The 18379-nt window shown below is 39.4% G+C and overlaps 1 protein-coding gene across 5 annotated transcripts in view; it reads left to right on the forward strand.

The window, feature by feature from the left end:
• rapgef3 (Rap guanine nucleotide exchange factor (GEF) 3) overlaps positions 1–14660 on the forward strand; it is a 31022-nt gene extending 16362 nt beyond the window's left edge. For 4 of the 5 annotated variants that reach the window (XM_083975655.1, XM_083975656.1, XM_083975652.1 and 1 more), the window contains 24 exons: positions 1033–1154; positions 1788–1965; positions 3204–3288; positions 3528–3588; positions 4174–4250; positions 4364–4510; positions 5716–5825; positions 7308–7396; positions 7501–7592; positions 7820–7957; positions 8081–8163; positions 8263–8293; positions 8407–8482; positions 8577–8714; positions 8844–8941; positions 9063–9188; positions 9883–10064; positions 11301–11391; positions 11485–11535; positions 11657–11744; positions 12771–12835; positions 12950–13004; positions 13119–13190; positions 14179–14660. In XM_083975655.1, coding sequence (XP_083831781.1) covers positions 1033–1154; positions 1788–1965; positions 3204–3288; positions 3528–3588; positions 4174–4250; positions 4364–4510; positions 5716–5825; positions 7308–7396; positions 7501–7592; positions 7820–7957; positions 8081–8163; positions 8263–8293; positions 8407–8482; positions 8577–8714; positions 8844–8941; positions 9063–9188; positions 9883–10064; positions 11301–11391; positions 11485–11535; positions 11657–11744; positions 12771–12835; positions 12950–13004; positions 13119–13190; positions 14179–14297 — 2374 coding nt within the window. In that variant the 3' untranslated portion in view covers positions 14298–14660. Of the gene's footprint in view, positions 1–1032; positions 1155–1787; positions 1966–3203; positions 3289–3527; positions 3589–4173; positions 4251–4363; positions 4511–5715; positions 5826–7307; positions 7397–7500; positions 7593–7806; positions 7958–8080; positions 8164–8262; positions 8294–8406; positions 8483–8576; positions 8715–8843; positions 8942–9062; positions 9189–9882; positions 10065–11300; positions 11392–11484; positions 11536–11656; positions 11745–12770; positions 12836–12949; positions 13005–13118; positions 13191–14178 lie in introns of all 5 variants that reach the window. The other variant, XM_083975653.1, reaches the window with a different exon arrangement.
• The last annotated feature ends 3719 nt before the right edge of the window (positions 14661–18379 follow it).

Consider the following 18379-nt stretch of genomic DNA (forward strand, 5'->3'; position numbering starts at 1 on the left):
CTAACCTAAGTTGAGGATAAGATACTGTACCACAAAAGCTAACAACAGTGGTGGCTATAGCACAACAAAAATCTCAATGTCTCAATAACTTGATCAGTTTGATCAAAGTGTTGTCTTGGTCTCATGATGTCAAAATGTGAACATGGTGGAGAGGAGAGGGAGAGAGAAGAGGACTGAATACAAACTGTCACTGAACCACAACATTTAGTGGTTCAATGACAACTGAACCACTAAATCAGACGGTGCTTGTGATGTTTGTGGTTACTCACCTTGTTAGAGAACAGCATGTTATTCAATAAGTACTAAAACATTGAACAGTTGGACATGTTTTTGAAATATGGACTCTTATCTTTTGATAAGGTGAATGCCTATCAAACATACCTCTTCATCCATAAGTTTATTAACAGGAAACAAGATCTGCCTATTACTTTTCATAATTTCTTTATTCCAACTACAGATATTAATTCCTATCAAACGAGGCTTAGTAATAACAGCTTATTTTTACCGTCTTCCCGAACATCAAGTCATCAATTCAACATTACTTATAGAGACCCCAAGCTTTGGACTGAATTAAACTTATCACTGAGGTCCATCTCCTCCCATTGCATTTTTAAAAAGAATCTGAAGGAATTTTTACTTTCCACAGGAACCTAATTATCTTTCCCTACTCGTTCTTTAACTGTATTTTCTCTGTCATTGTCACATTTTTTTTGCTGTTAGTTGCTTCAAGTCCTACCTTGATTCCTGCTGCTCTTGTTTTGTATTATTGACAGGGCTGGAACCTTGTACAAGTTTGCTAGGACTTTGTTCCCTCCTTGCGCAGCGTTATACGCATTTTTTTGTGCTAAACAAATAAACCTAAACCTATGTGCATTCAGAACTTTAAAGAAGGTTAAACTAAGTTCACCTGTAAAGGTTATAGTGTTTTAGGTGCATTCTGAAATTTAATCCAAAAGCCAAACATCCCTAACTTTGTGTATATAAAGTGTGATGATGTTGATCTTGAAGCTGATGTGATGAATTTTTCCTCAGACAATGTAGCTCTGGTAAAGAACTCGTGGACTGGCTGATGAAACAGAACGAAGGACTGCAGTCCAGAAGCCAGGCGGTCGGGATGTGGCAGGTCCTGGTGGACGAAGGAATCATCGTTCATGGTAAGAAGTGTAGAAATCCCTTTCACGCCTGCATGTTCATCATACCAGACAGCGTCCTGTGGCTAAATTTAGGAGGATTATTAGCATAGTGTGCAAGCTTGTGGACCGAAGAAGAATGTGAGAATGATTCCCAATACCAAAAAAGAGAAAAAAAGGAAAAAATCCAGTTATATTCTGGTATTTTTTAATATATTCTGATTACAATGTCTCAGGCAGCTCTCAAGAATTTCCCAGAGATGCTTGAAGCAGCTTGAAAATCTGGTGGCTGCGTCTGCCAAAGCATTCGTTTCACAATGTGTCCTCACTCGCTCAAGTGTTTCGGCCGCCACTTGCTGCTCTTTGGACGGAGCGTCGTCTTCCAGGAGGAGGCTCCTCCAATCAGGACGGACACGCTTCATCTTTAGAAAGAAGAAGATTTGCATTTACTTGCATATGTCTCTTCATTTTTGTGCAGTTGGTAGATGATGATGATCCCATTACACATTCATTAACTTCCATCCGTGTTTCCTTTTTTAACTGATACATATCTGTAGGTTAAGTAACTCAGCTTTATGTAATCACTTCACCACTCCACATGCACAGACTGAGTTATGTTCTTTTCCTTATTCTGTGGTTTGTGTGTCCTCATTCAAGTGAAACACGAGTTGAACTTCCATGACAAGGACACGCAGTTCTTCCGCTTCCAAGAGTCGGAGTTCGGCCTGAACCACATGGCCAATGAGAAGGACTCGGAGGACGAGCTGCAGGAAGCTCTGTCGCTGCTGTCTCAGCTGGGGCCCGACGCTCTGCTCACCATGATCCTACGCAAATGGTACAGTATGTCGAACGATTATAAAGTGTCAGAGTTTTAATGCAACAGCTATTATAAAGGAAGCAATAGAGCAGGATCTGTAGTCATGAGGTGGGACTCATTCGAATGAAGGGAAGCTCAAAGTTCAAGGCAACTGTGACGTAGCTGGGATGTAACGACAACATTCATATGTTAATCATGACAAAATCTAAACACAAATGTCTCAGAGGGTAAAATTATGACATAAGATAAGATAAGATAAGATTGCACTTTATTGTCAGATGATGATCACTGAAATTTGTCCTGCGTCCCGTGACGTCCAAAGTTTCACATAAATAACAAACAAAATAACAGAAATGTAACATTTAGACAAAACACAAACTACATCCTACTTCTATTCACAACATAAATCCAACATTACAAAGTGTCTTTGGTGCAACACCCAGTGCTCAGTCTGCAGCCTACTCAGAGCCCAAACTCTTGGCAGACTGAGGCAAGGCAAGGCAAGGCATCTTTATTTATATAGCGCATTTCATACCAAGGCAACTCAATGTGCTTCACATAAAGACAAAACTTTTTTTTTTTTAAAGAACAGCATAAAAACAAAAAACACAGAGTTAAAAACAGGAGCAAAGAAGAATAAAAAAGTAAAAGAAAAGAAAATAGATAAAGTTTAAAGTTTTTAAAAAGAGCTCAGCTATAAGCACATGAAAAGAGAAATGTTTTTAACCTGGATTTAAAGGGATACTTCACCAAAAATCAATAATTCACCAATTTTCTAAGTATCCCTTTAAAAGTGCTTACAGTTGGGGCTGATTTTAGTTCTGCTGGTAGTTTGTTCCAGTTGTGAGCAGCATCAAAGTTAAATGCTGCTGCACCATGTCTGGTTTGACCTCTGTGCTCCGAGTCAGTAGATCTCAGAGCTCTACTGGGTTTATACTCTACTAACATGTCATTCATGTATGTGAGGGACAAAAGAGTTCCTCAGCCTGTTCAGTCGAGCTCGTGGAACTCTGAATCTTCTGTTTGATATTCCTCAAATAACACATGAGAGGTGAAATATTACTTGCAAGAGACAGCATTCTTTTAGTGTATATATACTAAAGGTCAACTTCACTGTGACACAATTTGGTCAAAGCCATAATTCAAAAACACTTCCTTCCTTTGGTGCCCACATGTCTGATTATGAGTGTGTGACATGAGGCTGAACTGGTCTAGTTGTTGATTCTTGATGTTGCTCCGTCCGTCCCTGTGTTTAGTCCCAGTCAGCGCAGCGCTGAGGACATGGAGGTGATCTACGAGGAGCTGCTGCATGTCAAGGCTGCTGCTCATCTCTCCACCTCGGTCAGTCATGATAGATATTTACTTTATTATATCTTGTATCATCTTTTTTCAGAAGATTTCAATGCTGATGTTATTATATCTCATATATTTGATATACAATACTCCAGTTTGAAGTTGAATAAAGCTTCATATCTGAGATTAAAGTGTCACCCATAGTGTCTCTAATATGTTTTTTAATTTGCGATTGTTGTTGTCGTCGTAGTAACTCGGTCTCATTTCCTCCCCTGTTGTTCCTGTAGGTGCGTAAGGAGCTGGCAGCGGTGCTCGTCTTTGAATCACATGCCAAGGCTGGAACCGTGTGTGAGTGTGACAGCTTTGTGCTGACGTTTGATGCTACACACACACACACTTTCATTGTGCATGGAAATGCCTTATTCACACCTTCTTCATTTTTCTTTTTTTTTTTTTACTTTCTTTTTATTTCAGTTCAGTTTGGACATCACGACTTAAACACATCTGGGACATTTTTTTACACTGACTATAGTAACTGACATATAATAAAAGTACAAGAGTCCCCATATTTTATTGTAGTTTCTTGTTTCTTATATTTTTAAGTGTGAGAAAGTGAAGTACGACCTTGACCCAATGTGTAAATGTTGCAGTCTCTCCATTTGATCAAATTCAGCTCACATCATTATGGATTCATCATGTTAATGGGAGAAATCAGGTGTCACATGTCACGACGTGTCTGTTTCTGCTCTTCTCTCACTCTACTCATCCAATCCTGAATATGAAAGTCGTACATACATAATAACTCCCATTGTATGAAGGTTCCTCTCTAAATGTGATCTTGGTGCAATCATGTCGGTTATTCATGCAGAGATAAATGACCTGTTGGTGCTGAGTGTCTCTGTTTTTGGTTTGTTTGTGTTGTTTGTGATGCAGTGTTCAGTCAGGGGGACAAAGGCACCTCGTGGTACATCATCTGGAAAGGCTCCGTGAACGTGATCACACACGGGAAGGTACGTACGGCTGCAACACGTGGGTTTGTGTTAGCTTCATTAACTACTTTGTTTTTTGTAATTGTAATACTCAAAGTGCCGTGTGTGTATGTGTGTGTGTGTGTGTATTATAGGGGTTGGTGACTACACTACACGAGGGCGAGGACTTCGGGCAGCTCGCTCTGCTGAACGACGCACCTCGGGCCGCCACCATCATCCTGAGAGAAGACAACTGCCACTTCCTCCGCGTCGATAAACAGGACTTCATACGCATCCTCAAGGTGATGATGGTGTTACTACTGATCTGTTTCTCTGTTCGCATCCACAAATACAACATCAGTGTATTACAGAAGAAGAACTTAAAGGGATAGTTCAACATTTTGTCAAATTGGCCCATTGCCATAATCCCTATAGTTTTAGGAGTAGGTTTGTTACTTTTATTTGTCAGTGCAAGCTATTTTTAGAACGGCGGAGCCAAAAGGATTATGGCAATGGGCAATTTGCCAAAATGCTGAACTATCCCTTTAATCTGCTTTAATCTGCACCTTTTTTTTCCCCCAACAAATCATTTTACAAGGTACAAAAACAAGCAGAATAGCTGCAGACCAGCCAGCAGCTCAAAGTCCTGGTTAATTCATTTTATATACATAATTATACATCCACTTTCACTCCTATATACATACCTATCCACACATATACAGACTTACTGTATGGATACATGGGTCAGTGACAGATAAGTGTGGGCAAAATTAGCAATTCAGAAATATCTTTAAAAATAGTTTTTAAAGCATCAGATTTGTTAAAATGTACTTTTTGTATTCATGTTGGTTTTATGTTCTTTTAACCATTTTTAACAAAAGTCAGGCTGAACGCTCTTGAACATGTCAAATGGTCTAACCACAAAAAATGATAAATATTTATTATTTCTATCCACCTACAGAGGATTTAAGTATACTATACTGCCCTGGTTCAAATCCAGCATTGGGCGGCCCCTTACTATGTCATTCCCCCTCTCTCTGCCTCCCAATTTCCTGTCTCTTGCAACTGTGCTATCAAAAAAAGGCAAAAAAAAAAGCCAAAAATAAACATAATAGTATATATAAATATATATAGACTGTATATAATTAGACTTTATGCATTTTGCCAACACTGAGCAGGACATAACTTACAAACAAAAAGCTTTTCTTCTAAATAATGTGACAAATTATGTCAAATTTGTCGAGAAACATAGTGTTGCACTGCAAAAGTGAATTACATTTATTCCACATTTGAGTCCAGATTTATTTTTCCTGTATATCGTTAGATTTTAAGTTCTACTCACTTAAAATAAAGTTAACCCAGGTCATATTTCAGTATCATACTGGTTTTGATTGTTTGTTTTTTGTGATATAATGTTTGATTCGGATTCTTTGGTTTTTCTTTGCTCCATAAACTGCATCATCATCATCATCATCATCATCTGTGTGTGTGTTTCTTCTCCTTCAAGGATGTGGAGGCAAACACGGTGCGACTGGAGGAACATGGGAAGTCGGTGTTGGTGCTGGAGAAGAGCGCGGGCGACTCTGCCCAACAAGGCGGAGCGACCAACAACAGCAAGTAAGAAACACAGACTAAACAGTCACGTCACAAGCATCATTAAGACACTTTACAGGTGTGAGAGCAGATAATATATTATCAAACCCGTCGGTCACTGGTATGCAGACATAATAAAGCTCCTATTAATGGACATTTATCTGACAGCCAGAAAAGAAGTGGACTTCAACCCTGCAGCGTTGAATGACTCGTTATCAGTCTTCAAGTGTTTTAGCAAACAGGAAGGTGATTAACTGGACGCTGACCTCTCTCTCCGTGTCGGCTTTCCCTTGTTTCTCACACACCTACACACACACAATCCTCCGCTCTCGTGCTCTCCAAAAAACCTCCAAACAACCGGGGTTTATTATCTGCGGAGCCCAAACAGTGGCATGATTTCAGCTGCTGCGATGCCGTCACATTCCTGACGCAGGTGGCGGCGGCGGCGGTGGTGATGGTGGTGGGACAGAGGCCAGGAGTTAAAAGCTGCGAGAACAATAAACGTGTGATCGGTGGCAGACTGAACACCTCTGTCCACTCTGCTGCTGCCAACTTCTCCGCAGTGTAAACACAGGAGTCTGCAGGACAAACTGACGTCATGGGTCTGCTGCTGCTGCTGCTGCTGCTTCTTCTTTTTTCACGATGGTTATCAGTCAGCAGAACTGATATAATACAGGATATGTGATGAAGGAGGCTCCAATAATCCCTTCAATCATTCATTCGTGTTTATTTAACCTAAATTGTTGCACGTCAGCTGCAGTTATTCTTCAGTGAAATATCATCATGCTTATGTGCTCAACACTTTGCATTCTTCCGACAGAGACTAAAAAGCTCTGTTTGTCTGTTTGTGAATGCTTGGTTCCTGGATCTATAGGCCTGTCACAATTATTACATAATTGCTTTATCTTAGCTGACTGCGATGAATTTGCATAATCGTTCAAACCGTTTACATTCATCTGTATAAAAACAGCTGGATGAAACTCAGAGAAATGTCACTATTTTCCACCGTTTGAGGTTTGGCTGATCCTCTTTTAATGACATCATCACGTCGTGCCTCCTTCTTATTCCATGATTTAATGGCATATATCTCAAGGTGCTTAATTTCTAATATTCAACAACCGTATTTTGTTTAGCATCTATTGACATTAGCATCATGGTTTTAGTTGCAAAGCCTAAAGTCAAACAGAAATGCAGTTTTTATGTTTAATGCCAATTAATAGCTCTTCTTCTCTCTCTGCATAAGTTGTGTGTGTATTTTTAAACTATGTTTAGGCTGATACTATAATAGTGGCATAAAATGATCGGAAAAAGACAATTAAATGGTTAATCGCAATTATTTGTATGGTAATTTATGGTCATTTATGGTTTCATGATTGTGACAGCCTCACATTTTTAACTAATTTACATTAGCAGTCACTAATATAAGATACATGATCTAATTAAAAGACACAAACCATGCATCCAATAAGAAAACAATTAATTATTCTTCTCTCTCTGTCCGTGCAGGTACACAGTCATGTCAGGGACGCCGGAGAAAATCCTGGAAAACCTGCTGGAAACAGTGAAGTTGGACTCTAATGGAAATGACGCCATAGGTCGGAGCCTGCAGGAGCGATGACACTAAATAACCAGGCTTGTGTGTTTTTTTTACTAGTCAGTTAACTGTAATGTCTGTTTCTCTGTGTGTCTCCCTGTGCAGATCCCTGTGTGACCGACTTCCTGCTCACCTATAAAGTCTTCATGCCCTGCAGCCAGCTGTGTCCTGCACTGCAGCACCAATATCCTGAGACGGTCAATAACGCTGATAACAGTGATGATGTAGGCGGTGATAAAATGTGCTGCTGCTGCTGCTGCTGCTGCTGCTGCTGCTCTCGCTGCATTGTTGATCACCGCAGCGCCGGGAACAAAGCGTTTTGATCTACATCCTGCTGAGACACTGTGTCGTGAAACTGTCTGTGGCTCTTTGTGTTTATGATGTTGCACTCCTTAACCCCCGCTGCTGCACCTACCGGGCCGAGCTCTCCGAGGGCTCCGACCAGGAGAAGGCCGCGTACATCCTCAACACCAAGCAGAAGGTGGTGAAGCTGGTCAGCCAGTGGGTGGCGCTGTACGGCCTGCTGCTGAAAGAAGACCCCATCGCTTTGGACTTCTTGGAGGTGAGATAGATGTGTAATTTGTGAATATTTGCATATCATATATTTGCATTTTAAGATTCTATGTTTCATTTTTAAGGATAATAAATTCCTTTTTATTCAATTTTCCATGTTTTTATGATGCAGAGGTTGAAGAAGGAGGTGGCCGGCGATTACCGTCTGATCGGTCTGCTGAAAGAACAATTCAGGGAAAGGAGGAGAACAAAAGTGTAAATAATCACATTAAACACTAATATTATATATATCATAATAGAAAAAGTCATACTTCTGTGTCTAACACTGGTTTCCATCGTTTCATATCTTGACAGTGTGGAGAACGGATATCAGTCGCTGAGCAGGGTGAGCGTTTCTCAGACACACAGTTTTCATATGATGCATGTTAATGAGGAAACAGCTGTTGCTGCAGTCGAACGTCTCTCACTCACTGAGTCACTGTGATCTGCTGTCGACAGAACCTGCAGTTCGACTGGTTTTCTAACTGTGAGGAGCCTGCGGGGCGGCTGCAGCCAATCAGAGCACAGGATAAAGGTGAGTAAGGCAGAGGGCACGAAAAGCTATGAGTTTTGATATGAATTATGAGTAACACAGGTCAACCGGCGTCTTCTGTCTCCTCTCGGCGCAGTGCTGTACGAGATCTACAGGCCGGACAGTAAACCTCTCACCCTGATGCTCCCGGTGAACACGTCGGTGCAGGATGTGATGTCAGCGATAGTGAAACCGGGCAGCGATCACATCCTGGTCAAAATGAACTCCACTGGAGGTGAGAATCAGATCAGAGCTGCATTTTAACTCAGTTTCCCATCAAAAAAAGCTAAAAAAGAAAGAAAGAAAGATAGAAAAGCTAAAGAAAGAAAAGAAAACGATGTTGATATATGAACTTTACACACAGAGAGAGCTCAGCTGAAGCTGGATGCGACTGCCGTCTACACCGCCCTGGGCCTCAACGAGAGACTGTTCATCTGCACGAGCAGCCAAGTGGAGCAACTGGTGAGGAATAAAGCAGCTTCAACATTTGGTGCAAAAAAAAGCAAAAAGCAAAAAAGCCTCAAATCCACGCGACAACAACACACTCTAACTCTTTTCTTTTCTCTTGTTCTCTCTGTGTCAGACGCCTCTGAAGGAGCAGCAGGGTCCAGAGCGAGGGACGACCGACGTCCTGGAGCAGATGGGCTCCAAAGACGTCGCCGGTGAGCTCACCAATTATGACTGGGAGCTGTTCACTGCCATGCATGAGGTGAGTCAGCATATTTATACTCACACTGCAAAAACTCAAATATCTTACCAAGAATATTTGTCTTATTTCTAGTCAAAATATCTAATTTCTAGTCAAAACTGATCTCTTTCCACTTAAAATAAGACTCATCACCTAAAAATGAACTTGTTTTTAGATCATTTTCACTCGTTTCAAACTAATTTTCACTTGAAATAAGTAGAAAAATATGATAGTGGAGCAAGTTTTTCTTCCTTATTACAAGCACTGCTTTCACTGGCATATTTTTCTACTTATTTCAAGTGAAAATTTGTTTGAAACGAATGAAAATGATCTAAAAACAAGTAAATTTTTAGGTGATGAGTCTTATTTTAAGTGGAAAGAGATTTGTTTTGACTAGAAATTTGACGTTTTGACAAGAAATAAGACAGATATTCTTGGAAAGATTTTGAGTTTTTGCAGTGTACAGCCACAGCTGAAACTGAACTGGTTTCTGTTTGGCTCAAACGTCTCTGAGTCATCCTTTTTTTATCTGACAGCATCAGTTTTTACCTTCAGGTCATCTGATCCTGTGACACACGACACTTCCTGCATGTTTCACATTCTTGGAGTCACCTGTGTAAAAAAAAAAAAAAAAAGTGGCCTCACTTTGATTTTAAGATCTCTTCCTCATTTATTCTGTGAGTAATTAATTTCCATTTCCTCGTCGTGTCTCCAGGTGGAGCTCATCCACTACATATTCGGGCGTCACAAATTCCCCGGCGCCATCACGGCGAACCTGGAGCGGTTTGTGCGGCGCTTCAACGAGGTGCAGTACTGGGTGGTGACGGAGCTGTGTCTCTGCGAGGACCTGGTGAAACGAGCCGTTCTGCTCAAGAAGTTCATCAAGATCGCTGCAGTGTAAGAGTTAGATAGATGATGTGTTTAGTGTCTCCACATCTTCAGGAAGCAGACTCATGATATAATTTATTCATGATCAGAGAGAGTGAAGCTCACTGACCCTCATAATCCCGTTTTGTCTTTTGAATCTACTGCCACCATGAGGTTGAAAATTATAGAAATGTCTTAACGAGGAGTCAGTAAGCATCTCTTTCCCCTGATTTCCTGTCTCTCACTTTGTCCTATCATTATAAAGAATTTGATGCCATGAAATTTGGGACAAAAAGGAGGAAATTATGACTTTATATATATATATATTTTTTTTTTTAATGTGTCCACTGTATTAATTTGTGACCAAATGCCTGTAAATCGGCCTCAGCTTTACTTTCTGTTCAGTGCTAATTCGCAAATGTTGTAATATTAAAGGGATAGTTCAACATTTTGAGCAAATTGGCCCATTACCATAATCACTATAGTTTTATCAGTAGGTTCGTTACCTTTAATTGTCGGTGTAAGTTATTTTTAGAACGGCGGAGCAGAGCCATGAGCTGCTCAGAGCTACGCTACGGAGGCTCATTGGATTTCTTGGTTTCCCTCATCAAACTCATCAATACACAATCCAACAACTCCACAACGCTCTGGTGGACAAGTTGTGACCTGCACATTCACCACGCTATGAGATAATAACACAACGTTACCAGACAGAGTTGTTTTAGAGGCAAATTCATGCAAAACCGCTGATGCATGTTCCCATCGAGGGCAGTTTTTCAGCAAGCAGTCTCTGCTTTTCCCTCTAAAACAACTCTGTCTCGTAACGTTGTGTTATTATCTCATAGCGTGGTGAATGTGCAGGTCACAACTTGTCCACCAGAGCGTTGTGGAGTTGTTGGATTGTGTATTTGATGAGTTTGATGAGGGAAACCAAGAAATCCCATGAGCCTCCGTAGCGTAGCTCTGAGCAGCTCGCGGCTCTGCTCCGCCGTTCTAAAAATAGCTTGCACCGACAAATAAAGATAACAAACCTACTGCTATGACTATAGGTTTTATGACAATGGGCTAATTGGCCAAAATGTTGAACTATCCCTTTAAACCAAGATAGTTGTAATGGTGCTGTTAAACAACCATAAGCACTAAGAGCATGACAGCAGATCTAGAGCCTCTGTAGTTTTTTGCATGTAGCCTCTTTAAACCTCCAAGAAACACCATAAGAATAATATTTAGTATTTAATCTGAGTCTCTCGTGTCTTTTTCTCGCAGCTTGAAAGAGCAGAAGAATCTGAATTCATTCTTCGCTGTGATGTTTGGTTTGAGCAACAGCGCAGTGCAGAGGCTTTACAAGACCTGGGAGGTGAGACGCCCCTGAACGCATCACAAAAACAAACACAGAATGATAATTTACTCAACAACAATGACTCATGTTTTTTTTTCTTGACTGTTACAGAGGATCCCCAGCAAGACTAAAAGGATTTACTGTGCCTATGAGAGGCTGATGGTGAGTGACAGTATCTGCTCTCGCCGCTGCAGCAGAGTCTCAGCTTCATTTTGTGTTTTGTTTTGTTTTGTTTGTAACCTGCAGTGTTGTGATGAAGGTATTTACTCTCTGTCTGTGTCAGGATCCTTCCCGTAACCACCGGGCCTACAGACTGGCTGTGGCCAAACTCAGTCCTCCTTACATCCCCTTCATGCCTCTGCTCCTCAAAGGTAACAGCGATTTAGTTTATTTGATAGGGACAATGCAGATTAACATGTAACACTTCCCCTTGTTACAAACAAATCAATGTGACTGATGTTCTGCATACAGAGAGAGATTATAGCTAATGATAGTTTCCAACTCCCGTCCCTAGTTAGGCTCTTAATTACATACCATTACAATAACATGTACATCAATACATCTAAATTGATTTTGTTTCAGCCAGACTTACCTAATCTAGTTTTATTTCGGTCGGTAGTGAGTTCCACATCTGGGGGTCCTTTATAGAGAAGGTTGATTGGGTAACACTTTATAATACATACACACTATTAAGCATTAATTAAGCTTGAAATACTGAATTCATCATATAACACATTAATACTCATTAGTATTTAGTTTATAAACACAGTTAAAAATGTTTTACTCATCATTGATAAGCACTAACTTTATTTATAAGCTACATACTAATGAGTATTCATGTGTTATAAATGAAGAACTCAGTATTTAATGCTTAACTAATGCTTAATAGTGTGTACTTATAATAAAGTGTTACCGGCTGAGATTTTACAGTTACCACTTGCTCTACCCCTGGTGATCCTATCACTATTCTGTCTGCTAAAAAGATTGCACAAAACATCCGGTGCTAAATTCTGCAGACACTTAAAAACCAATTTAACGTAGGAAAATTTTAAGAAATTATCAAAACTAAGCAAATTATACTGCTTCAGAATGTGACAGTGATGTTTCTTGTCCATTATTTTTAAGGTTTGGTTATACAGAGATGCAACTAACTTAATTGTAGTCAGAGTCGCCTGACTGGCATGCATATAAATCTGTGCTGCTTTGATTGGTATATGCTGGCTAATTAGTTTGAAGCAATTTAGATGACATTTTTGACATGTTTGTCAAATCTGAGTCTGGAATCCAGAGCTACACCCAAATATTTCAAATCCTTTACCATCTCAATTTCCTCTCCCTGCAATGTTACGAGAACTCTTTCTGATTGTGGTGTGTTTTTGTTTTCGTCTATGCAACAGACATGACTTTCATCCATGAAGGGAATCCAAACTATGTCGAGAAACTGGTCAATTTCGAGAAGATGGTAAGATAGAGAGATGTTTTTGGGGAAGTTTCTCAGCTCAGTAATTCTCGTCTCTTATCGTGGCGATATACAAGATTGACCTGAAATGGTTCGTTTCCTTTCCCACTGTCACAGAGGATGATCGCCAAGACTGTTAAAATTGTGCGAGGATGCCGGAGCCAGCCTTACGGTGAGTGAACCACAGTTTTTGTACTGTATAGGTGCTGCACATTCACATGCAGGTAAATATATAATGTCATGTTTGTATCTGTGATTGACACGTTCCTCTGTGTCTCCTCTGCAGTGCCTTCGTCTCCACAGAGGGGTCTGGCCGACCGGATGTTTCTGGAAGGACCCACCACTCGCATATCTGCATGTAAGCTGCATCCACCAGATCAATGACTGCTGATAAAGTTGCTTTCAAAACATGAAAAGACTCTGCTCCCCATCCACTGGACTGAACTGGACTTTTCTGTCCTTCATGCACAGTGCACTGTTACATACAAATAGCATTTCTGTGCTTTTATATGCCAACTGTCTTTGAGTTATGTTTATGTTCTTTATGTTTATTTTTTTTATCAATCGATCAAACTTTATTTGTAGAGCACTTTCAGCTCTGGTTAACCATCTCCATGTTATTCCATAAACTGTTTTTAACAACATCTATTGCACATCTGCCTGTCCTGGGTGAGGGATCCCTCCTCTGTTGCTCACACTGCAAAAACTCAAAATCTTTCCAAGAATATTTGGCTTATTTCTTGTTGAAATACTGTATCTAATTTCTAGTCAAAACAAATCTTCTAAGTCTAAAAACAAGCTACTTTTTATGTGATGAGTCTTATTTTAAGTTTAAATTAGATTTGTTTTGTCTAGGAATGACATTTTGACTAGAAATAAGACAAATATTCTTGGTAAGATTTTGAGTTTTTGCAGTGCACCCTGAGGTTTCTCCAGATTTTTCCCTGTTAAAAGGTTTTCCTGGGAGTTTTTCCTCAGTGGATGTGAGGGTCTAAGGGCAGAGGATGTTGTTATGATGCTGTTTAAAGCCCTTTGTGACAAACTGTCTGTTAAAATGGGCTATACATACAGCATACAGGAAGCAGCTCAAAGTGCTTTACTGTACATGATAAAGAAATAATAAAGAAACAGAAAGGACTTTTACACATAGACTTTTACAAATGAATTAAAAACACTGAGGAAACGTTATCTTACACTCAACAATCTGTACTTTACATGTCTGCACCTTAAAACCAAAAAGACAAATTCTTTGTACGTGCAAACCTCTATGGTGCAAACACACTTACTAATAAATACGTGTCTGTTTCTGTTTCTGATTCTGGTTGTGGTTTATCCCTCTGATCCAGACTCGGACCACGCCCTCCCTCTGCGGAGCCCCAGCAACATCCGCCATTACATCCAGAACCTGAAGGTGATCGACGGCCAGCGGAAGCTCACGCAGCTTTCCAGAACGCTGGAGTGTTAGGGAACGTCAGCCTGACACACACACACACACAAATGACTGCAGAACTGTAGCATGAATCTGAACCTGGAGATCAGATCCTATAGTGAGGAAAACCTCCTCCACACCGCTGTAACCATGACGACATGATGATGGACCTTTATGGGATGGTGTGGAGGAGAGTCACTCTAATTCAAGCAGCTGGGACGGCGGCTCAGTGACGACCTCTACTGCTGAGACAGAGAAACTGATTCTCCCTCCAATGAACTTACAGGACTTTATTTTTTATTTTTTCATCCATATGCCTTACACACTGCAATAACTCTAATATCTTACCAAGAATATTTGTCTTATTTCTATTCAAAATGCCATTTCTAGTCAAAACCAATCACATTATACTTAAAAAAAGACTCATCACATAAAAAGTAGCTTGTTTTTAGACACTTTTTACTTATTTCAAGCATATTTTCACTTGAAATAAGTAGAAAAATCTGATAGTGGAGCAAGTTTTGCTTCCTTATTGCAAGCACTGGCAGATTTTTCTACTTATTTCAAGTGAAAATTACCATAAAACAAGTTAATCTTTAGGTGACGAGTCTTATTTTAAATGGAGAGAGATTAGTTTTGACTAAAAAATGAGACATTTTGACAAGAAATAGACAAATATTCTTGTAAAGATTTTGAGTTCTTGCAGTGCAGTTCACTGGTGTGTAAACATTTCTGGTGGAAACTCATCACCCGTCACACACACATTCACACACACACAAGCAGCAGCGTTATAACCTGTACAGTTTGGTAACTTGTTCCCGTCTTTGGTGTCAAACTTTTCATTTATGCGACAGTGGAAGAGCCACACAGGTGTTTTCCACTGCAGGGCCACAAGAACACATCACACGCCTCGTTGCTATCACTTCTCACTTTAGGTCAGTTTTTTTTTTTTTTTGTGCACATGTATTTTCACATTAAAACAAATGTATTATATCAGCCCTTAACTGACATTCATATAATTTCATACGATGTTGTTATTTTATAAATAAATTATTTTCTCAGTTATGTGTATTTAATAATAAAAAATAATAAAAAAAACAACAACAGGAGTTTGTAAAAAGAGAAATATTTTATTTAAAGTACAAACCATAACAGGTAAAAACTGACCTCCCCCTCCCTCCCTCCCCTGACAAACATGTTCCCCCCAATATGGGGTGAGGAAAAATTCACAAATCATTTTTTTTCATTTGAACTCAATACTCTCCTCGTCTTAAATATATACAACTTCTTCTTTTTTGAAAAGTCCTGGAGAGTGACAAAGGGATAAGAAAAGAAAAGAAAAGAAAAGAAAGAAAAAGATGATAAAACCCAGTGCCGTCTCCTGATGTGACCACGGAGCAGGTAAGTATTTAAAAAATAAAAACAAAAAGATCCCCTGTCGTTCGTTATATAAATAATGGGTCAGACTGTTGTGAGAAGGGTTTTAATCGATTATCAAAAAAGAGGGATGGTTTTGTGGACCGTTTTACTGACAGTATAAATCACTGTAATGAGGCAAAGCGATGTAAAACACATGGCGACTATAACGTAGTAGTGTGTGTTTGGACAGGTGCAACAGCAGCGCACATGAATTATCCAACTGTCAACACGTCCAAGTTCAACTCAGACATGTTCAGGTGGCGGTTCTGTTTCGGTCTGTGGTGAATATAATATGTATTTGTAAAAAAAAAAAAAAAAATCAGGAAAGTGGTCCAGCAAGTGGTGAGTACATCTAAAAAAAAAACAGGTTTCACACTTTGTATGTTTAGTGAGAAAGCAGGTGAAAGTGGGAACCTTGCAAAAAGTCAAATATCTTACCAATAATATTTCTCTTATTTCTAGTCAAAATGTCATTTCTAGTCAAAACAAATCTCATTATACTTAAAATAAGACTCATCACATTAAAAAGCAGCTTGTTTTTGACACTTTTTCCTTCTTTCAAGCATATTTTCACTTAAAATAATCTGATAGTTGGGCAAGTTTTTCTCCATTATTAGTGAAAATTATGTAAAAACAAGTTAATTTTTAGGTGACGAGTCTTATTTTAAGTGGAAAGAGATTAGTTTTGACTAGAAATGAGACATTTTGACAAGAAATAAGACAAATATTCTTGGAAAGATTTTGAGTTTTTGCAGAATCTTAGAAAAGGATGTATGTAGTCTTATGTGCTTAATATCACATACTTTAGACACACAATGTTCTGGTCACAAATAAAAACATAAAACCAAAAGAAAGAAAGAAAGCACTGTAATATTAAAATAAAGAGTGAATATAAATATTGCACTTCCAAACAACATTGATTTCCCACCAGTGCTGAGCTGTGCTGAGTTTATCCCTTTGTTAGAGGTACAAGACATCCTGGACGGTTGTAGCAGTTTACTGATTGTTTTTTAACATTTCCACTGAGTTTTTTTTTTTAATAATAATTTTAAATTACAACAAGAAGTCATCCAGAAAACTGACTGTAGTTCTTCTATAAAATGTTCAATAGTGATGCAGAATGGTTTAACCTCAACGGAGGTTGAAGAGGGATAAACAGCACGGAGCAGCGGGGAAAAGGGTAAATTCATACATAAAAACAAACATTCATAAATACTCCATTCACTCTATTGCATGTATGCATGAGGTCACACATGCAACACATGCACACACACACACACACACAGCTCTAAGTCTAACCCACAGACATGAAGTATTTACAATTTAAGGCACATTTAAAAAAAAAAAAAAAAAATCTATATACAGGACAAATCAAAGAAACCAACACGCTCAGTCCCTGTAGCCTTTGGTAGTGGGACGACTTGTTCCACGTCTCCGTCTAAACATCTGCAACACAATCAAGAATACAGTATCTCACAGTAACACACACACACACACACACACACACACACACACACACGAACATACAGTATACTGTGAGCTGAAAACGGACCCATCACACCCACACAGACTGTGAAGTGAAGGACGTTGCTGATTGTCACGTCGTCTTTTTTGGCTCAAGATGTCGTCACACCATCGTCATGTTTAAAACCGTTTAGTGGCGTGTGCCGGCGGCCCGTGACCTCCACTCCGCACCGTTATGAGCTCAACCCAAACGGAGCAAATGGAGGTAAAGGTATAGGCAGCACAATTTTTTTTATTTTGAAGGAAGTCATTATTTCCTTTCCGTGGTGGTTCCAGTCCCATTCCCAGTCGACTACACAACAACAACAACGACAATGACGATGATGTCGGCGTTGGTAACTCTGAAAACTTACAACAAACAGGATTTTTTTTAAACAAAGTGATCAGTAGGAGCCAAAAAAATGAAAAAAATAAAAAAATAAAACTCAAAGGAAGGTCGATCAGTCAAGTCTTTGGCATCTTTGGAAACATTTCAGTAGATTTTCCTTTGAGTGCAAAAAAAAACAAAACAAAAAACAACGAAAACTCAACCCAGCGCTGTCCACCGTCCTGAGGCAGTTGAGAAACATCCATCCAAGCATTTTCAATACCCGCTTATCCTGGTCGGGATGGGTGGGGTTTTGTGGGATGCTGGAGCATTTTTCCCAGCATGCAATTTGGGCAAGAATGAGGGGAACACCTCTCTGACAGATCAGCACATACTATGTAGAAAAATAAAAGTAGATTTTTTTTGGACAGATTTGGTTTCAGCATCGAGGCGTGTAGTTATTAAACCTTTAACTATGAACTATGTGGACTGTCAAAAAAAAAAAAAAAACGTGTTGTGGACGTATCGGATGCAAAAAAAAAAAAACCTTCAGTGAAATTCACAGCTCCTGACCGCCACATCCTGTCAGGAAGCCGTGAACGCATCGTATCATTAGCACCAATAGAAATAAGAATAATAATAAAGGCAGTTTAAATGGGTGTGACTGAACTCTCCATCCCAAGGATCCACAAAAAGTTTTAAAAAAAAAGAAAAAAGTTCTACCTGGTAACAATCCCAACCTGCCGAAAAATATAAATTAAAAAAGCGAAGATAAAAAAAACAAAAAACATTCATCTGGATTTGAAGATCTTTGGATTTTTTTTTTGTCTTCTTCTAGTGCAGCACAGTGGAGTTCCAGTGGTCTCTC

Source organism: Trachurus trachurus (assembly GCF_905171665.1).
Source record: "Trachurus trachurus genome assembly, chromosome: 7".
Taxonomy (NCBI): Eukaryota; Metazoa; Chordata; class Actinopteri; order Carangiformes; family Carangidae; genus Trachurus; species Trachurus trachurus.